This window comes from Gracilinanus agilis, chromosome 1, assembly GCF_016433145.1.
Source record: "Gracilinanus agilis isolate LMUSP501 chromosome 1, AgileGrace, whole genome shotgun sequence".
NCBI lineage: Eukaryota > Metazoa > Chordata > Mammalia > Didelphimorphia > Didelphidae > Gracilinanus > Gracilinanus agilis.
In genome coordinates this window covers 12815383-12837691 of record NC_058130.1, presented here as the reverse complement: position 1 = coordinate 12837691, position 22309 = coordinate 12815383, and the positions used below count along the sequence as shown (strand labels likewise).

Below are 22309 nucleotides of genomic sequence, written 5' to 3'. Positions count from 1 at the left end.
GGCAGGCAGTCTTTTAGAGCTCTTTGGGCATGATTCCAAATTGCCAGCCAGAATGGTTGGTTCAGTTCACAACTCCACCAGGAATGCATTAATGTCCCAATTTTGCCACATCCCCTCCAGCATTCATTACTCTCCCCTTCTATCATTTTAGCCAATCTGCTAGGTGTGAGGTGATGCCTCAGTGTTGTTTTGATTTGCATTTCTCTAATTATTAGAGATTTAGAACACTTTCTCATGTGCTGATTGATAGTTTTGATTTCCCCCACCCCAACTTTAAATAAGAACAAATTATTTGTGTTGCTGTTCACACATATAAGCTGTTTAATTCTGCATATGAAATACCGTGATGTGATATACAGTGTTATAACATCTAATGTTATAATACTGTATATTCAAAGAATCATCTGGTTTAGCCTCTCCCCTTGGACATATCAAATGCCTTAATCCTCTTCAGTCTCACTCTATTAATCTCTAAAATGGCAGTGACTTGTCTATGTTCATATAGCTCATAAGTAGCAGAAGGGAGACTGGAACCCGTATCTCTCTGTACCCAATGCAGTAGTTTTTATAGCATGCCAGCCTGTCTCTCTTGTCTTTGGGTTTCTCAGTTGTTATGGGATTAATGGAAGATTAAACCACAATGCTTGCCAAACTGGCATTGCCAGAGGCTGTGCAGATCACTAGGGGTTGGAGGCTACATGAAAAGACCAGCCCCTTGGGTATTTGTGATCTTATTGGTGTGAGCTCTCTCTTCAAAGGGTCAGATCAATGTAGCATTTATTAAGTACCTACTGTGGGCTGGGCATTGTGCTGTGCATGGAGAGTACAAAGACAAAAGGCAGCTTCTGCCCTCAAGAAACTTAAATTCTAACAGGAAGAACAAAGGGGAATATAGAGGTGTTTGCAAAAATGCAAGTAACATATATGTATCTCTCTCTGTCTTTATCCGCTTACCGATTTATCTCTAACTGGTAGTTGCCTAATATAAAGTATGACTGGTACGTGTGAAGCATCGGTAGATGGATCAGATCTGGAATCTGGCTTACCCTATGTCCAAGGAAGACTTACACTTTCTGTCTTTGTGGGAAGAGTGGGAGGAAAGTTGTACATGTACCCGCAGGAGCCTACCGGGGTGATACAAGCAGGAGCTAGGACTGATGTGCTTGGACTAGCTCTTCTTCACTGTCTTTCTCTAAGAAGGGTATCAGGCTAGACTTATCACTGTCTACTAGATATCAAATATCTTTAGTCAAGGGTTTATTCCACTCTCTTTGTTGTTTTTGTTCAGTCATGTCCAACTCTTTGTGACCTCATTTGGAGTTTTCTTAGCAAAAATACTGGAAAAATTTACCATTTCCTCTGACAGATGAGGAAACTGAGGCAAAAGGGTGAAGTGACTTGCCCGCAATTGCACAACTAGTAAGTCCCTGAGACCAGATTTGACCACAAAAAGATGACTCTTCCTGCCTCTAGGCCCAGCACACTATGCACTGTGGCACCTAGCTGCCTATCATTCTCTCTTATGATTTTAAAGTAAGAGGCACTGTACCTGGATACTCTCAAAAAGAAGATAACACTTAGCTAATTACTCTTGCTAGCCCTGCTCCCTCCCACCAAATACTGGATACACAACCAGTAGTAATTAGCCTGAAAAAAAAATTAAAGCAAGCATTATTCAGTCATTGGAGGTTGTCCCAATTAGAGTGGACAAAGGAATACATGAGAATGTGCTCTTTGGTAGCAAGATCCGATCTTACCTCAATCCAGGAGAGGACAGTTGCACCAATGGGAATTCGTTCTTAGCAGTCTCTTAGAGTTGTAGATCCTGGGAGTTGAATATCAGTCTAGAACTTCTAGATCTAAGTAGGTTGGGTTTCTGGCAAATTAGTCCCCTTGGGTTACTGTGCATTCACTCCAGCATTGCTGTCATTGTTTAAGACCTACATGGGAATGCTTCAATTCAATCCGACACGCGTTTGTTTTCTGCCTCTTACAAAGCACTGTGGTTACAAAGACCCTTGTCCTTAAGGAGTTGACTTTCTTCTGGAATCGCCTTTTCTATGGAATTGTCTTTGGATCAATTTTTTGGGGGCACAGAAGGAAAACAAGCCACATTTATCCCATTCTAGCTAGCAAAACTTTCCTTCCGTCCTAATGTAGACTCTTCTAGTTCGTCTCAGCTTCCTCATCTGTTTTGATACTGAAATGCTTTAGACTTTGAAAGCGAACAATTTCCAGCCAATGAGGGGATTAAAAGACCATGCGATGGGCCCTGAAGGCAGTTTCGAAAATGTCTTCATAGGAATAAGCTTGCCAATAATTCTGATGTTTTTATTTGAGTAGAATGTAAGGCCCTTGAGGGCAGGGACGGTTTTGTTTTTTCTGTCTCCTCAGGTCCTAGTGTAGTGCCTGGCATATAGCAAATGCTCATTGAACAGAATTTTGAGCGATTCTTAGTTATCTTGTTCGTAACGCCCATTTCAATCCCACGAATTGATGCAAATGGCAAGGTGGGAATTTTTTCCCCCTCAGAACAAATATTCTTAATCCACACGTGTTTATTGTCAATCAACTTCTTACGGTAGATAGATTCTTGGATAGAATGACCAGAGAGGTGATAAGAGTCTTTGGCAAGAGGAATCCAAAGCCCTTATAAAAACTTACAGTCTCCTCGGGGATCTGGGATTCATGCACATGTGATAATCCAAGAAATTCAGTCATTCACCCAAGGTCTAGTAAGCATGTAGGTTTGTCGGGGCAGGTACTCTGTGATCCAATAACATCGGCTTTCTTGCTCTTTCTCCCTGTGCTGTTTCTCCATCTCCCAGTGCTATGCCTTTGTACTCACTGTGCCTCCTCCCTGGAATGCCCTCTGTCCTCCCTTCTGTCTTGTGGCTTCCTTGGCTTCTTTTAAGATTCGGCTCCAGCTCCACCTTCAGCAAGAAGTCTTTTCCAGTCATCCCCTCTGAGATGCCCTCCGTTTAAATTTGTATTTTTATACGAGTGTTACCTTCCTTTACCCTGAATATTATGTGACCTTTGAGTTAATAGTTGAAGTGAAACATGAGTTACGTGCCCCAAAGGGGGTAAAGCTTAGATTTGGCTTGTCTTTTTTGATTTCCAGCTTCTCCAGCTTCCTCAGTGCTGTAGATGTTGCAATGCTTGTGGGTCTCTGCTCTAATAAGGAACTGGTTTTTTTTCCTCTGAAGGTACTTTATGTTGAGTTAAGTTCTATTCTGTTAAGCATAATTTGCTTGCATTGTATCTTTGTGTTGATTTTTTGCTTCTTTTTTTTTTTTTCATCGACCATGCCGTTCAGTTTTTGGATGCCAGGAGAACAAAGGTTTGTCCACTCTTTGCAAGTCATTTGTTTTGCTAAGCCTAGCCTCTCATCTGTTGGGTGTGTTTGTGTGTGCATTAGTTTTCCCTTAGCTTACAGATGCAGTAATCTTGTTTACTAAGCCTGCTCGCAGCTTTGTCCTTGGGAAAGATGAAGGCCTCTTTGTGTCCCCTCCGGAGGAAGGCCGTTATTTACATGGATGGGAGACCATTTCTCTCGGAAAAGAACAGATCGGAGGAAGCGATCTGTGATTTCGGCCAGCCCAGGGGCTCCCTCCAGCAATTCTGAGAGCTCCAACTTAGGATTAGCTGAGCCTACGACAATTACTCAGTGAGACACAGACACTGAATCGGGGGCCTATTTTGGGGGGGGCAATTTTTTATCTCTTGGACCTCTTGGGCAGCCTATAGCCCCCTTCTCAGAATCTGATTTTTAAATGTATTACAATAAAGTCCACAAGGTTATAAAGGAGGCCTACTATATTGAAATACAGTATATATTAGCTATATACTGTGTCTATGTAGTCAATAGATACAGTATAAATACCGGATTGACTGCATAGAAACATGTAACAGACATAGACACAGACAGCAGCCACCCCCCCTGCCCCACGAGATTCACAGACCCCGGAGTAAGGACCTCTGCTCTGTCTCCTTAATAAATGACTTAGAAAACAAGCACTACTGAGTCTTTGAGCTTTGTGGGTGTATAGACAACCTTTGTGTGGATCCTTCACTTTTAATCCTTTCTACCACCTAACGTACAACTTCTTTTTGGTTTATTCCACTCGTAACCGACACTAACTTAGCGTTTTGTGTGTGTATGTGTGCATTATATTTTCCCAAGACATCTGACAAGTGTCAACTAATTTTCCACCTTGCCATTTCCTATTTAATCCAACTAAGCCCATTCAGTAAGAGTCCATCCTGGGTCCTCTGGATCTCATGACTAACATGACATGTTCACATTGGGTCAAACTGGGAATGCCTTTTGGATCTGTACTGATTCTCTCTCCCCCTTCTCTTGCTTCCTCTTCCTCCTTTGTAGCACTTGCAGTTGACCATCCAGGCTCTTCAAGATGAGCTCCGAACCCAGCGAGACCTCAATCATCTCCTCCAACAGGAGAGCGGCAACCGAGGGGCCGAGCACTTCACCATCGAGCTGACGGAGGAGAATTTCCGTAGGCTCCAAGCTGAGCACGATCGCCAGGCCAAAGAGCTCTTCCTCCTGAGGAAGACCTTAGAAGAGATGGAGCTGAGGATCGAAACCCAGAAACAGACCCTCAACGCCCGGGACGAATCCATCAAGAAGCTCCTAGAAATGTTACAGAGCAAAGGTTTGCCTTCGAAAGGCATGGAAGATGACAACGAGAGGACTCGGAGAATGGCTGAGGCGGAATCTCAGGTGAACCATTTAGAAGTGATCTTAGACCAGAAGGAGAAGGAAAACATCCATCTGAGAGAGGTAAGGGCAGTCCTGTCGCTTCTAAGGGTATCAGCTGCGTTCTTTTTCCATCTTGGAAAGTAGCGGTGGCTTTTTTCCTTTAAAACATCTATTTCCTGCCCTCCATGCCTTCTGGTTGGTTTAGGCTGAGAACGTTTCTTGAGCAAGATTTTTTTCTCCTTGTATATTCACTGTAAACTCATTAAGAACCCAAGTTTGGGAAGCTCGTGTTATGACAATGTTGTTTACATAGTGGGGCTCCTGCAGGTGGTGTTCCTTTCAGCATCTGTTCCCGATGGTTCTAATCATTGACATGCTTCAACTCTTCATCCAGTCTCAGGGCTATCAGGGAGCATGGTGAACAGGTGAACAGGCCAACAATGAGGGGCAAATATTTTACAGCTGAATTATCTGGGAAGGAAGTGCATTCGATGCATGGGCTCAGGCTGACTGACAAATGAACTGGTGTGGCTGACTTTTGGATGTTATCTCTTTGGGATAATTTACGTTTACTTCTGTCAAAGACAGAACATAGCCCAGTTGGCTCTCCTGGCATGTTATTTACATCCCTCCAGCTTTCCTTAGTCATCATGTCTAAGACCAAAAGACATCATTGTTTTTCCTCCCAAACATTCTCCTCTTTCAAGTGCCTCCATTTTCATGGAAGATCCCACCATCCTTTCAGTTTCTCAGACCTGTAATCTTGGCAGTATTTTGGACTCCCCCACCTCCCTCACCCCATAAATCAAAGCGGTTGTTATTCTAGCTGTTTCGAGCTCCATAACATTCTGTGTATTTGATCCCTCCTCTCCTCTCACATACTCCCACCTCCGTTCTCACCGGCTCTTATCTAGAAGATTTCGGTAGCCTCCTAATGGGTCTCTCTGCTGATAATATAAAAATGGGGAATCTGGCCGGAGATTTTTAATGGTTTATTGATAGAAAGGAGGAGGCGAGAGATGACAGAGTGAGAAGCTGGAGGTTGGTTGATCTTAAAGAAAGTTTTATCCTAAATATGGCATCTCCATTTAGCTGGCTCTTCCCCAGAAGCAATGTGGGCTCTAGTCAGTCCAAACGTGGACGCAGAGAGAGCCCAAACACTTGTAGGATTTCAACAAATGTCCAGGACTCCAGGTATTATATTTTATAAAGTTTATTGATAATCACTAGAAGTAAAGGAATAAAAGGGTGATCATCTAACAAAATAAAACCACGTGACATGTTTTTTTTTTGCCTGCTCAAAAACCTCACGTCCACAGCTGCCACCACAGGAAGAGAAGCTGGCCAGAGGCGAAACTACACAAAATTTATATCCTGTCTGTGTCAGCATGTAACGACAGTAGGAGAGTGGGGTGCTGGGAATTGTAGTTCTAGGATACAGATATTAATTTCACACAGTTCTTGCCTCAGTTTGTCTAACTTTCTCTCCACTCACTGACTCTCCTATGTCATGCCTCGTGAGCCAACTGTCGCCCTTCCTCCTTTGAATGAGCCACCCAGGGGCATGTGCCCTGCTTCATTGTTCCCTTCCTTCATTGCTGGCTCTTCCACTGACCCCAGGGGGGGCACCAGAGTTTAGATTCTGTCCTTGTGATCAGGGTCCCCATAATAATTTCCTTCACACACTGCCTCAAACCTCTCCCCACCCTCGTCCATCCTATGCACTGTTGCCAAAGTAATTTATTTTCAGTGCAAATCTGACCATGCGCCTCGACTACTTGGCCAACTCCAGTAGCTTCCTATTACTGTTAGGATCGAATAGAATCTCCTCTCTTTAGCTTTTAAAGTCCTATACAAAGGGGCAGCTAGGTAGCACAGTGGACAGGGTGCCAGGCTTGGAGTTGGGAGGGTTTGGGTTAAAATTGAGCCTCAGACAATTCCTAGCTGTGTGACCGTGGGCATGTCACTTAACCCCAATTGCCCAGCTCTTGTTGCTCTTCTGTCTTACAATTCATACCAAGACAGAAAGTAAGGTTTTAAAAAGTTTAAAACAAAACTTCCACACAGTTTCTGTCCAACTTCACTGAACATTATTCCTCTAATACTACCCAGTCAGTAGTTACCTCTAATAGTTACCCAGTCAAGCTGGCATTATATTTGTTTCTCACTTGGGGCACTGCATCTCACCTCCATGCCGTTTCTTTCTTTCTTTTTTTTAACTACTATTTTCTGTCTTAGAATCAATATTATGTATCCATTTCAGGAGAGAATAATGATAAGGGCCAGGCAATGGGGGTTAAGTGACTTGCCCAGGGTCACCCAGCTAGGAAGTGTCTGGGGTCAGATTTGAACCACACTGAGTCACCTAGGTGCCTCATCCTTTTCACTGAGTATCCTTTATCTCTAAAATGTACTCCTTCTTAACCTCTGACTTATAGAGTCCTCTTCTTTTAAGACACAATTCAAGCACCATCTTTGTATAAAGCCATTTTCCTAATCCCCCATCTGTTAGTGCCCTCCCTCTCAAATGGCTTGGTATGGAAATACTTTCTACAAACCTATGTATACATTGGTTAACTTTGTCTTTTTGCTGTGTGTATTTCCATATGTATTTCTTCTCTTCATTTGAGGATTCTTCTTCTTCCCTCCATTGGGAGTAGGGCTTATTTTCCCATGCGGGGTACACAGTAGGTACTTAATAAATATTTCTTGATTGATTGGTTGATGCTTACAGATATGATCTAGGAAAAGGTGACTTGGTCCTGCCCTCTATGATCCTTAGCTTCCTCGCCTTTAAAATGAGAACATCGAATAACATTAACGCTTAAGGTCTCTTCCATCTTTAAATCTATGATGAGTCAAAGGACTAGGCTTCACTGTCCAGTCCTACCCCCTGCTACCTGGCTGATCTTGGACAAGTTTCTTTCACCTCTATGGACCTGAAAGATTAAAAATTAATATCTGAATACTCCAAGTATATATTTAATAAATTTAATAATATCACTCTTATCACCCACACAGAATTATTTATTTATATATTGATGATTAATTAATAATGAATAAATATTATATTTAATAAATTTAATAGTAACTTGAAGCAAAAAGAAAAGTAAAAGGCATCTAACCCAGCCACAGTTGCGAGAGAAGAGAGCGAGAGACAGCGTTACACACAACTATATACAAAGCATGAACACACAACATGATGGAGAGAGGAAAGGGATGTTGGGAGATGTAATTCAAAGGTACAAAATTTCTTTTTATACAGGCCTTAGTTTCCTCACCTGTAAAATAAGGAATTTGGATTAGATGGCATCTGTGATCTCTTAGTTCTAAATCTGTGGTTCCTCTTCTTGAACACAAAGCTATTTAATTTATGTTTTCAGGGATTGCTCAACCCTAAATACTTAGACCATAAGTAGGAGTTGGATGTAAGTGCAGAGCCAAAAGAGAGGGCATCCAGAGTATGACACACTTTTCAAGGAATACTCAGATCCTTTTGGATGTTATGAATAATATTGATCTAGATGGATATTAAAAGTATTAATAGTTTATTTAAAGGCATATTGGTAATTAAGAAGGCCACGTGCCTGCTAAGATCTAAATCAAATCGCCCACCATTACCTTCTGCCCACCTGGCTGCTTCTTACGAAAGAGAGCGTCTCCCAATCACATCAGGAGTCTTATACCTCTGTCTACATAATCACACTTCCTCCATAAGAGGAATCATGGGAAATGTAGTTTCCAAGTCCCCTAAATGTCCATAGGAAGTTTATATCATGGATCTTGATATTAAGACCAAGGACCCCAAATTTCCATTAACACATGGAGTAGTGAAGAGAGGATTCTTCTTCTGCTGACCCAGATTTCAGCTTGTCTATGGAGAAACCTACACGGGGCAGATGAGCATTGTTGGGCATCACCAGGGGGCCTCTTGGGCATCAGGCAGTCTGTAACTGGGTCCATGCCACCTAATGGTACTTACCAAAGAAAATGGCCCAGGAGGCTGAGGCAGCTCTGGCTAGAACCACCTGTGCTTGAGTTTAAATCCACAAGGGACACTTGCATTGACTCTCAGCTTGGGAGGCCAGAGGAGGGTCCCAAGAGATGAGGAAAGAGATTATGAGACATTGGCTTACCACCATTTTTTCTGTAGGGAGAAGGGTTGACTAAGGACTTTGGAAACAAAATAGCAGTAGGGAATTTAAGCATTCATAATTCCTCTTCATGCTATATTTTGTTTTTTAAAATCCGAGTTTGTGATTTCGTTGACATTGGGAAACTCCCAGCATGGAAAATCTCCAGTGTTGCAATTGGCCAATGATCTACAGTTTACAGTTGTGGTAGAGTTTTGTGGGGCAGTGACTTGTCCATGGTCAACCATCAGGAGGTATCAGAAACAGGGAATCTAACTGACTTAAATTCAATTCAGGTTTTTTATGCTACACATTTTTTTTAATTGCAAATCCTTGGCTTTCATCAACGACTCATTGTAGCCTTTACTATACATGCTGATTTGTGAAACATCCTCTGTTTACCTGCAGCATCTGAATTGGGCTGCTCTTTCCAGAAAATAGTGTTCGAGCCTGAGAGATTTTTGTACATGCTTATATATAAATGCCCCTCCTGGATCCCTGTCTTTGCCATGATGGCGGGGCTTATGTAGCTCAATGAAACTATGAGCTCTGCTATGCAGGGTTACCCAAGATGGATGGGTCATGGAGAGTTTTGGACAAAAGATGATTCAGTGGAGAAGGAAATGGCAAACGGCTCCAGTATGTTTATCAAGAAAACCCCCAGAACTGGAAGGATCTGGCTCGATGTGGTCTACAGGGAGTCAGACATGACTGAATGACGAACAACCACAGCATATATAATGGCTTGGGTTGTCCATAACTGAAGAAGGGCTCATTCCCATTAACCAGGGGTTCTCGTAGGTGCGGTCCATTAGGGACTGATTTTGGCATCCCCGTCAGTAGAGAAAAAAGGGCTGATTTCCATTTTATGTCCTCTTTAATAGGAGAATTTAGCCTCTACTTTGGGTTTTAAATGGTAAAAATAGACTGGTTTGAATAAACAAGTTACCTGAATTCTATCCCTTGCAATGAAAAGGGTAAATGAATATTTGACGTGTATTTCTGATTTTCACTGGATGACTCTGCAAGGTCAGGAAAGGCTGCCTGAAACGCAAGTGCTTTGGGTTTTATCCTCTAAGCCAGTAACATCGGCCACGACATTCTGCCTATTTTCCTGAGATGATCGTCCTCCTCTTTCTAGGGGTGGCATGCTGTGGCATCAGAGACTTAGCGGGGAAGGACTTTAGAGATCATCTAGCTTCACCTTACTAGTCTCACTTACTAGCTCAAGCCATTTCACCCTTTTTGCCTTAGTTTCCCCATCTGCAAGATGAGCTGGAGAAGGAAATGGCCAACTTCTCTAGTATCTCTGCCAAGAAGACTCCGAATGGGGTCACGAAAAATTGTAGATGACTAAAAAGACAGAACAGCAACAAAGCTTCAACAAAGCTTTTTTTTAATAAAACAAAACAAAAAACCCAACAAGCTTTATATGAGTAAACTGAGGCTTGTTGGGGTGGCGTCATCCTTTTATTCTCCATCTAGCACTCTTTCCGTTGAACCACAGATTTAAGTTCATTAATTTAAGTTAACAAATGTTTGTTATTATTACTGTCATTTAAGGGGAGGAAATGGAGGCTTCTAGGTGACTTAGCCAAGGCTCAAAGTGTCAGAGGCCATATTTGAACCCAGGTTTCCCTGATTCTCACTGCTCTCGCCCATTGCTTCTTCCAAACCAAGGCTGGGTGAATTGATTCATTATCTCTAACAGGAACCTGGGTAGCTCTGGCTGGCTGCCCTCCAGCTCTGTTTCATCCCTCGTTTTTGCAGAGGAGAGTTGTGAGACTTGGCCGAGTACTCGCATTTCTAGGAGTTAGCAAGCCAAAAGACCAGGAGCTGGAGTTGGAAGGGGAGCTGGGGGGGGGGTGCTTGGAGTCTGACTCACCCCTCCAAGAATCCCCCCTTTCAGCTTTCCTGGGCAGCCTCTGCTCGCAGACCTCTAAGGAGGGGGCACTCAGCACCTTCTCCTGTGAGTCTTCCTCCTTGTGCCTACACAGCTCTGATGGCGGGGAAGGATTCCTTGACACCTGATTCAAGAACGCTGATCCGTTTGCTTTCAAGTCTGGACCTGAGATTGCACAGGAAGAGAGATTCCTCCTCCAGTGGGACTCAGTGACTTCCTCTCTGCCCTTTCTGGTCTTGGCCTTTTGCCTGAGACATGGAGGAGTTTAGGCATGTGCCCAGGGTCAGAGGCGGGCCAGTGCTCTGATGGCCCATCCCAGGATGCTTTTTAGTATGGCATGGAACATGCTGTGTTCATAGGACCAGAGATTTCGATCTGGAAGGGACTCTGGGGATCATCTAGTCCAGCTCCCTCATTTTGCAGATCAGGCAACTGAGGCCCAGAGATGTCATCTTGCCACCCTCATACAAATATTGAGAAGGGCCACCAGGATTCAAATCCAGAGCATCTGGCTTCAAATTCTATCTTCTTAAAGTCCATAAAGCACTTCCTGTGTGCCAGTTGATGTGCAAAGTACTTTACAGTGATGATTTCACTGGTTCCTTACAACCACACTGGGAGGTAGATGCTGTTATTATCCCCACTTTACAGGTGAAGAAACTGAGGCAAACAGAGGCTGAACCTCTTGTCCAGAGCCCCACGGCTAGGCCCGCTCAGTGCTCCATCCTGGTTGGATCTTTCTTGGTCTCGTGTCCTTCTTCCTCCTCCATTCCAGGGTCTGGGTCCCAAGCCCACAGGCTCCCTTGCCTATTCCTTTCCTTCATCGAAGAAGCCAGGCTCCTTTGCGTGGTTTCAAGTCAGCGAGTTCCATCGTCGATGGTTAGGTGGCGGCACGAGACCCTTGATGTTGCCCTCCTCGGTGTGGGTGGGCCACGAGGGAGACTTCTAGGAACTGTGGCTTCTCCTGGTGGCTCAGGCTCGAGACAGTCTGTTCTTCCTTCTCCAAAGACCCAGACAGGAGTGGGCGGGTGTGGGGATGGGCGCGTTCCCCGTGGACTGTCTGCAGAGGATGCTCGGCTATAAATAGGCGCAGACTAGTCAGTCCGAGAGCATCTCTGCTCACATTCAGGGAGCCTTGGGACAGGATCGTGATCGTGCTGCCAGAAAGCTGTCAGGGGCCCCAGAAACCACCCGGGCCAACCTCAGCGCTGCACGGAGGAGCCAACAGAGGCCACGGAACAGGTGCGAAGGGTGCAGCCCTCTCGAGGCTGGACCAGGACCCCGGCCCCTGGCCTCCTGGCCCTTCCCTCTCTCCTCCTCCTTTCTTCCACCTCCCAAAGATCATCAGAATCCCTCAGCTCCCATCTAGTAAGCACCTACTGTATGCCACACTGTAGGGTGAATAATCATTTTAGGACTTTATTTCACTAGATTGCTCTGAGGATACAATTGATCTCCATGGGATAGTGGAAAAGACTCCACTGCTCTGAGCTCAGAGGACCTGAGTTCAAATCTCACCTTAGCCACTTACACTTAGTGATTTTGGATACTTTAACTCCCTGGCCTAATGCCATCCTTAAGAAATTAGTTTCCACCTATTTTGTCTTTTCCCCTGTATACATTTGATCCTCTTCCCCACCTCCCTTCCAATTGGAGGTGAACTCTTTGAAGGTAAGAACAGAACTGCTGGACAGGAGAGAAGGGATTAAGGAAATGGAGGGTCATGAAGGTCTGTAGGTGGTACAACACACAGAGACTTGGAGTCAGGAAAGATCTGCCAGAGTTTGAGTCTTTCTCAGGCATTTGTTAACTATGTGATCCAAGGCTTTTTGGGTTAACTTACCTGTGCCTCAGTTTCCTTAAGAGTAAAATAGGGATGATAATAACATCTACTTCCTAGGGATGTTGTGAGAATCAAATGAGATAATAATACATGTAAAGCATTTTTTAAAGCTTAATGTGCTCTATAAATGCTAGATAATAGCATTTATATATAAAATAAATAAAAATAAAATAAATAAAATTTTAAATTTAAATTTAAAATAAAAAATAGAATAAAAATAAATAAAAATAAAAATAATAGCATTTATATATAAAATAAATAAAAATAAAATAAATAAAATTTTAAATTTAAATTTATTTAAAATAAAAAATAGAATAAAAATAAATAAAAATAAAAATAATAGCATTTATATATAAAATAAATTTTAAAAAATTATTATTTTGTTGTTATTGTTATGTCAAGAACCTGAAGGGCTCTTGAGGCACTTGGCCCTGAAGGCATTCTACAATGCAGGAGCTCTTCTCCCTGGACCTAGTGCTTGCCCAGCTCCCTAAGGGAGAAACTTGGCAGGGCTCACACCTTCTGGGTTGTCCCCCGGAGAAGGGAGGGGGATCTTTTCACTTGAATGATCCAGCCACATGCCATTCCTTCACCCTGATGGCCTCCTCATTCTTTCCCAGCCTTGGTGCCTTGACCTGCATCTCCTGTGGCTTCTTGCTTTGAAAAGCAATCAGTTGGAGAACTTGGAGGTGTCCCAGGGCTGGTCTCTCCTTGACGCCGTGTGTCTGATTTTTTTTTTTTTTTTTGCATTAAGCCTGGATTCATCTAAGAATTAAACTGTGTTTCTAGGGGAAAACCTGGACACCAGCCTGAGGAGGAAGAAGAATTGTCTTTCCTCCCTCTAGAGGTCTAATTCAGATCTCTGGAAAGTTGAGGAAACAGAATCGTGGGTGGCAGAAGTAAGACGCAGGAATGCAGGAACTGCTCAAGGTTAGACAGAAAAGGAGCTGCCCAAGTGAACTCCCCGACATGCTTCTGTAAGGTGATTCCTCTTGTCGGCCTGACAAATGATATTTCACTGGAAATGATGGGCTCTGAGTGGCGCCATTTATCTGGGGGGTGACAGGAGTGGCTCTCCTTGGATGAGTGCCACATGTGCCATTGTGGAATGGGAAACAGGGAGCTGTTCTCGGAGAGCCCTCGGCATCCCAGAGCTCAAAGGGCAGTGGTAGGAGGGCCCCAGCCAGGACAACATGGGAGAAGTTTCTTATGGGTCTTAGTGCTTTTGTCTTCATTAAAAATTGATAACTAACATTTACATTACTCTTACTACGTGCTAAGCGCTTCACAGTTATTATCTCATTTGCTCCTCACAACAACCCTGAGAGGTAGGCGCTATTATAATCACCCCCACTTTAGAGACAAAGAAACTGAGGTCAAATAACTTGTTCAGGGTCACACAGCTAGTCATTGCCCGAGGCTGGATTTGAACTCAGGTCAGTTTGAGGAATGCAACACGGTGTCCAGGAGAGGCTAGCTGGGCAGTCAGAGGAGGTGGATTCAAATAAAATCTTTGACAGTTTCTAGTTGTCTGGCTCTGCGCATTACTCTCTGAGCTTCCTCATAGGTAAAATAGGGACAATATTTACATTAGCTACTGATCAGGGCTGGGGTGAACAATACTAACAGTGATAACAGCAGCTCTTATTCATCTCCAATAAGCGGCTCTTTTCTCCTCTTGTTCCGATAGCCCAGGGGTTGCCAAACTTTTTTGGCCTCCCGCCCCCTTTCCAGAAAAAATACGACAGCCCCCTGGAAATTAATTTTTTTATTTTAATAGCAATTAATAGGAAAGATAAACGCACCTGTGGCCATCACCGCCTTCCTGGATTGCTGCAGCACCCACCAGGGGGCGGTGGCGCCCACTTTGGGAATCACTATGATAGCCTGTAGGATGTTCTCCCCTTTCTAGGTCTTCTTTAAGTATTGTTTTCTCCATTAGAAAATAAGCTTATTGAGGGCAGAAACTGTCTTGCTTATATTAGTGTCACCAACTCTAAGCAGAGCCCTTGTTGGCGCATAGAGGAATAAAAGGTCCCTTTTCATTCACTCATTCACTGTGGACGAATGCAGTCAGGACAGCATTTGGCCCAGGACAATTCTATGGAGTCCCATAGAAAGCAGCAAGAAGCCTTAGAGAGCAAAGCTAGCAGAACCGGCAGAACATTCTACGGGCTAAGAATGACTTGTGTACGTCCACCTCCAGAGGAAGAACTGATCCATAGAAACAAGCAAGATGTCATTATGGAAATACAGAGATCTTTGTCAACGGGCACTTTCTCCAATGGGGAGGAAGAGAGGGAGGGGGTTGTTTGGGTATTTTTAATATAACGAACAAACAAATAATTTCAATTAAAAAAAGAATTAAGCAAAAGAAATGAGATGATGATGGGGATGGGGATAATGCAGATTTTATAAGAAAAAACATATTCCTTGAAGCATATGCCTGCAAATTGTACATAATCCCAATGTTCAAAAAACCCATGATCAACAATTATATAGCAGAAGCCCTCTATCATTCAGACAACCAATATCTGTATTAAAAATACAAAGCCCAGGGGCAGCAGGGTAGCTCAGTGGATTGAGAGCCAGACTTAGAGACGGGAGGTCCTGGGTTCAAATCCAGCCTCAGACACTTCCCAGCTGTGTGACCCTGGCCAAGTCACTTGATCCCCATTGCCTAGCCCTTACCACTCTTCTGCCTTGGAGCCAATACACAGTATTGACTCCAAGACGGAAGGTAAGGATTTAAAAAATAATAAAATTTTAAAAAATCCCCCAACAGTTAGTTAATAGCATTTATTAAGCACCTACTATGTGCCAGACACTATGCTAAACTCTAGGGCAGCATCGGTGAACCTTTTTTGAGTTCTAGTGCCCAGAGGGCAAGTTCATGCTGTCTGTGAGCGCCTGTATTACCAGAGAGAGCTAAGGGAAGAAGTGCTTGCTTTGGGTGGCTGGGCAGAGAGGTGAGGCATACAAAAATGTCCTTGGGTGCTGGGAAGAGGGGGAACGGAGCAGCTCCCCAAGTACCTGCTCTGCACACATGCCACATCCTTGCCAATGCTGCACTAGAGAGATTAAGAAATGTTAAAGACAGTTCTTGCCCTTGAGGAGCTTCCAGTCTAATGGGAGGAGAGAATAAGTGAACAACTATGTACAAACAAGCTGGATGTGGGGTAAATTCAGGATGAACTGAGGGAGGGCACTAGCATTAGAAGAGACCAGGAATGACTTCTTGTAGAGATGGGACTTTAGTTGAGATATGAAGAAAGCTGGTAGGTAGAGATGAGGGAGCACCTGATCCCATCTGTCCTGGAACCAAAGCCTCAAGAGAGATGAAATGATGCCCAAATAGGAGACAGAACTATAAAGATTTGTGAACAACCGAGTGTGGTGGTACCTGCTTATCATCCCTGCTGCTGGGAAGACTGAGGCTGGTAGAATGCTTAAACCTGGCAGTTCAGGACTTCAGGAGGTAAAATGGATAAGTGTCCATAGTAAGACAGATACCAATATGTCAGACCCCTGAAAGTCAGATCACCAGGTGGCCAGCAAGGGATGAAGTAGCCCATGAGCAGGTCAAAGCTCCTTAGCTGATTTCATGGTGGGATCCTTTTCAGGAGTGGCTGCTGCACTTCAAACCTGGATGTAAGCTGGGAGAACCAGTCTCAGAAAACAAAACATAACAAAAATCAACAAAAATTAGAACATTTATGAAAAACATTTTTAACGTTTAATTTTGCCATCAGTAGTAGAACAAATAATATATTTTTATTATTGAATGAAAGCAGTGGGATGCAAGCCCATCTTCTGGGACAGCTCTAGGCAAAGGATGACGAGGACAGTATGGGTTCCTCCCTGTTCCCATGAGGTTTGGATTTCTCCCACTAGTGTTCCATATTCCACAGAGTTTGGAGGTCATGAGTTATGCAGTCTAAGGTTTTTGAATTCTTGTGGTCTGGGGCCTGGCACTACATCTCTAAAAGGTTCACCATCACTGGGATAGACACACGACTTAGGACTATTTCTGTATGAATCCCATTAGAGAAGCATGAGACCATTAACAACTTTCCTCTATTTATGATTTGCAAAGAGCTTAAAAATGTCACCATTCAGTCCTCTCCCCAACCCTGGGAGGGAGGTACTATTATTATCCCCATTTCGGATGAGGAAATTAAAGGTCTGAGATGGAGCCATTTGCCCATGGTCACAAACGGTCTTTGGTTAAACCCATCTCCTTAATCTTTAGTCCCATTCCATCAACTAATTCCTTCTATATTACCTTCAAACAAACCTAAGTCGCCATAATTGTTTTTTTTTTTTTTGCCATGAAATGAAATTTTATTATCGTGGCAGGTCAAAACTTCAGTGAAGGAAACCCTGAATTCTTTCCTTCTAAGAATCACACCACAATTCTTTTTTCTAGCTCTTAAAAAAATTAATTCGGTTTAAAGTCAGAGGGTACTTGGTACCCCTGTCATGAATATCTTGGAAGCTTCATTTCTGGCAAGGATGGCATAAGCTGGCAAGTGTTCTCCATCATTCTTAAAAACGCTTCCATGTAACCATCTACACTGCTTGCCTTTACTTACTCTTCCCTCATTGGACTTGAAACCCTCTGCGACCTGACTTCCAATCTCATCCTTTGACTGAAATGACTTTTTCCAAAATCACCAGTTGTCTTGTTTTTTGTTTTTGTTTTTGTTTTTTTTTAACCCTTGTACTTCGGTGTATTGTCTCATAGGTGGAAGAGTGGTAAGGGTAGGCAATGGGGGTCAAGTGACTTGCCCAGGGTCACACAGCTGGGAAGTGGCTGAGGCCGGGTTTGAATCCAGGACCTCCTGTCTCTAGGCCTGACTCTCACTCCACTGAGCTACCCAGCTGCCCCCGTCTTGTTTTTTAAAAAACCCTTGGCTTCCATCTTGGAATCAATACTAATTATTGGTTCCAAAGCAGAAGAGAGAGGTAAAGGATAGGCAGTTGGGGCTAAATGACTTGTCCAGGGTCACCCAGCTAGGAAGCTGAGGCCGAATTTGAATCTAGGACCTCCTGTCTACAGACCTGGCTCTTTATCCACTGAACATCTACCTATTTGGTTGTCTTTTAATTTCCAAATCGAATGGCCTCTTCTCAATTCTCATCCTTGACCTTCTGTACCACCATTTCCCCAGTTGTCTAGGATTGCAACCTCAACCTCATCTGAGATTCATGGCTCTTTCACCCCTCTGCATCCATTCTGTCTTTGGCTTGTCCTTGTTCTTTACATCTTCTCTCCTTTACTCCCCTCCTTCTCTCTGCTGACGGGGTCTTCACCCCAGTCCAGGCCACGATCCCCTCACTCCTGGACTATTCTCACTGCCCCAAGCCTGTCTCCACTCTCGTCCATCCTCCTTCCACTCGGCTGTCAAAGTAATCTTCATAAAGAAAAGGATGGACCTTGTTGCCTCTTCCAGATTTCCCTGTTTCGTCCCCAGATATCTGCCCCCCCCTCCTTCTGGTGTTCCGAGCTTGCAACCATGAAATCATACCTTTGAGCTCTCTGCTGCCCTTCATCCCCATAGCCACCTCCATGACATTTCTTGAGTCTGACCCCTTTTCTCTGCTCACCCGGCCCCAACCTCAGTTTGAACCTAGGACCCAACATCTCGCCAAGTCATTGCGGTGGCTTCCTTACCTGGTCTGCCTGCCTCCAACCTCTCCCTTCCTGACCCAACCACCAAATGGTTTTTCCTTAACTCGACAACTCCAGTGCCTTCCTGTTGCCTCTCGACCTGAATAGGACCCTCTCTGCCGAGCACTGCAAGTCCTCCCTCTCCAAACTGGCCTCTGTGGATTTCTTCCTCCTCTCCCACGCGTTGTGATCCAGCCACATTGATTTTTTTTTAAATTTAAACATTTATTAATATTCATTTTTAACATGGTTACATGATTCATGCCCCTACTTTCCCCTTCACCCCCCGCTCTCCCCCCGGCCACATTGATTTTTGCTCTGGTCACTTGATCTCCTCTCTCCATTCCCTTGGGGTGTCCGTCCCTGGGAACCTCAGATGTCCTTTCTCCTTTCTCCTGCCTTTCAGAGTCCCTTCCTTCAAGACAGAGCTCAAGTATCATCTTCCTTCCTGATTCTCGCTCCCCTCTACAGATTGCTCATGCCCTCCCTGTCTTTAAATATAAACTAAACTACCTAGTTTGTGTGTGAGATATCTATATCTATATCTATATCTATCTATATCTATATCTATATCTATCTATTTATTTGTCTATTTATCCATTCACTTATCCATTCACTTATCCACTTATCTATTTATTTATTTATTTATTTGCTTGCTTGCTTGCTTGTTTATTTATTTATTTATTCATTCAGTCATTTATTTATTTGTTTGTTTGTTCGTTTATTCATTCATTCATTCATTCATTTATTTATTCACTTATTTATTTATTTATTTATTCATTCATTCATTCATTCATTTATTTATTTATTTATTTATTTATTTATTTATTTTTCTCTCTCTCTGAAAGAGAGGTTTGGAAGAGAGGAGAGATTGTGTGTGCATGTACGTGTGGAATATGGGATAGATTTGAAGTTTGTTTCTGGGGCATGTTGAGTTTGGAATAAGAAAAGGAAGTATTATAAAATGGGGAAACATCAGGAAGATCCCAGCTTCCCACTGGGCAAAATAGTGCCCGTCTCAGTCCCAAGATCTTGCTTGTCTCTCTCCAGCTTAATAATAAACAACAATCAAGCTTTTAAGTCACTCAGGACAAACTCTATGGTTTAAGCATAGAAAGAGCACCTGGATCGTTGGCTTTTACCAGCTGAAGAAGCTTCCTATTGTTTATAAGCATTTGCTCCCAGAGGCTTCTGATGGAGAGTGGTATTTGGCCTGACCACTCTATGCAAAGGTTAGGGTGGATGGATGGAGCTCTCTCCGGGGTACTCGCTGCTGGATTGTCTGAAATATTTTTCTATCCAAATAAATAACTTTTCTAAAATTAAAAAAAAATCCTCCTGCATTATCCAGTTTGAAAATATCCAATTAGTCATGTGAGATGGAATTCAGGAGAGAAGTTTGCTGGATAAATGGATCTGAAAGTCATCTGCATCAAGATGATTATTGAAGGGGGCAGCTGGGTAGCTCAGTGGATTGAGAGTCAGGCCTAGAGACGGGAGGTCCTGGGTTCAAATTTGACCTCTGACATTTCCCAGCTGTGTGACCCTGGCCAAGTCACTTGACCCCCATGGCCCACCCTTACCACTCCTCCACCTAGGAGTCAATACACAGAAGTTAAGGGTTTAAAAATCAAATAAAAAATTAAAAAAATGATTATTGAATCAGGGGAGCTGATGAGATCATCAAGCAATACAGTATAGAGCAGGAAGACAAAGAGGCACCTAGGACAGTCCCCTGGGCCACATTTATGTTTAGGGAGCAAAGGAGATGGAGAAGGAGCAGCCAGACAGATAGGAAGACAACCAGGAGGGAGCTTTTCTCCCTTAAGAATAAAAATCATAGGGGAGAGAGAGCTATTTGAGGCTTGTGAAGTGGCAAGAGAGGTATTCAATGTGAAACAGGAAGCAATATTGGTTTGTAGGTGACAGACAGATTCAGTGAATGTGTGAAAACAGATCGGAAGAGAGAAGCGAGGGAGAAAAAGACGGCCCTGAAAATCCAGAATCAAAGGCAAACGGAGAGGGCGTGTTGGGAGTCGGAGACATCTAGTGGTGTGTAAGCTGGGACTTGTGGAAAGAAATGGTCCTGGGTCCCCAGTATTTTTTAGGCATGAAGGTGATAGTTATGAATCTGAAAAGATTCATAAACTTACATTTTTGTCTACCGGGCTTGATGCCTTTAGTTGCTGGTTCTCCTGTAATCTATGGGTTTCTGCCCTGTTTTCTCCCTCACCCCCACCAATACCATCGAGGTTCCCTTCCTGGTTTTCAAATAAACATTTTTTGCTCCCCATCGCTTCAGGAGAACTTTAGACGTTGGTGATTTTATCATGTGGAAATCTAGCCCAGATGTTCGGTATTACCTTTTCTTTTTCCCCTTTAAAACATGGTGACCACACATGCTTTACTCTAAGTACTATTAAGTATTTTTTTATTATTGCAGTTAAAAAAAACCCTTGCCTTGGGCAAAGTCCCCCTAAATTGCTAGTAAAGGCAAATATTAAAATTCCAGCGATCATTTATGCATATTCCACTAAAAATATGCTGAAATCATATTTGGCGTCTGACACGGCTTTCACCTCAGTTTTCTGACCCGCTTGACAAGGGGTTCCATTTCTCTGCCCTCTTGACTCAAAGACTTGAAGTTTTGCTTAGAAGGCTCCTTTTTCTTCTCTTCTACCAAGTTTCCTGAAGCCTCGAATGCTCTGCTACCCGGTTCCCCACGTCGCCTCTCTCTTTGAGTTCTGCTCCATCACAAAACAAGGTTTGATGGGAGGACCCGAGCTGCCAGCTTGCGTTGTCGATGTGTCTTTTTAAAAAGTTATTAATGAAACCAAGTTTTTCCTCCTACAGAAAATTGAACAGATGCTTTGCAGACGGTCCGTGTTTACTGGGAATGTCTTGCGATGGAGCCGGTAGTCAGGCGAAGGAAATGCTTTATCAACACCAAATATTTTTTTCACTCCCCCCCCCCCCAACTTCCAACTTCGTTAGAGAGATTAATGGCCACTCTAGACGGTACCTTTTTATGAGGCTCATTAGTGCCTCTCGATCCTTTGTTTCTCTTGGCCAGACTTAAAATATTCATCTAATCAGTTGCCCAGAGAGCACCTTCTATTTTCAAGAGTGAAGCCAAGACTCCATCTCATCCCCTCTGCTTCCCCCCTTTGCCCCCATCTAGGCTTTTTAATATGCTGACAAGAAATACACCCTCCAACCAAAGGGGTCCTCATTAAGAAGACTGTTTTCTCCACAAAGATAAACAGAAATGTGTGCATTTTAAGGGCAGATTTTTGGACCGGGCTGGACTGGACTGGCGTTTTGGCAGCCACTCCAGAAGAGGGAACCTAGGCCAAAGCGGATCATGCCCCGCAGAAGAGTCATTGCTGGGAATGGGGCTTGTGTAGCTGTACCCCCTTCATGCCTCCTGGTCTCCTTGCCATGGACTTTGGGGGCCACCATTTTTATAGCTTGGAAGGCACCCCGGACTCAGGTCTTTTGCAAGATGGCACCCCTCACAATGACTGGTCCTTTGCTAATTGCATTTAGAAACATGAGACAGTTTAAAAATGTGCCAGTTTCTAGCCACAATAGATGTTTTCATGTTCCTGATAAGCAAAGAGATCACAGGTATTTAGTGAGGTCCAGAAAATATGGATGTTCAGAGGACCTAACGCTGTGAATGGCTGGCTTGTGTTTCTTTCTTTCCAGAGCATGCTGGGCATATTTCCTTTGAGTTTCTCCCCTGCCTATGGTTTGCTCCAGGGCAGTAATCACCCTTGACTGTCCCAGGCTTCCCTAGGCATCAGCGTGGTGAACCCTGAGGATGGAAGTTTGGTGAACTCATCAGACAGAAATATTTTGGCGATCCTGCATCCATTAGTTGGAACCATTCAGTTGGGAGAAAATGGCCACTCAACATTAGGGAAAGGCTCCCCCCTCCAATCCAGAACCTGCCTTTTGTTCCTCTTTCTTGGTCTCTTCCTTGGTTTCCTTTAAACTTCTCCTTTCTTCTCCATTTCTAGAGATTTTT

General features: G+C 43.6%; 1 protein-coding gene across 1 annotated transcript in view; it reads left to right on the top strand.

Moving 5' to 3' along the window:
* Nucleotides 1-22309, top strand: part of ERC2 (ELKS/RAB6-interacting/CAST family member 2) — a 743930-nt gene that overhangs the window by 86764 nt on the left and 634857 nt on the right. The window contains exons 2-3 of the mRNA XM_044675466.1: nt 3320-3343; nt 4388-4804. Of these exons, the coding sequence (XP_044531401.1) occupies nt 3320-3343; nt 4388-4804 (441 nt within the window). The remainder of the gene's footprint in view (nt 1-3319; nt 3344-4387; nt 4805-22309) is intronic.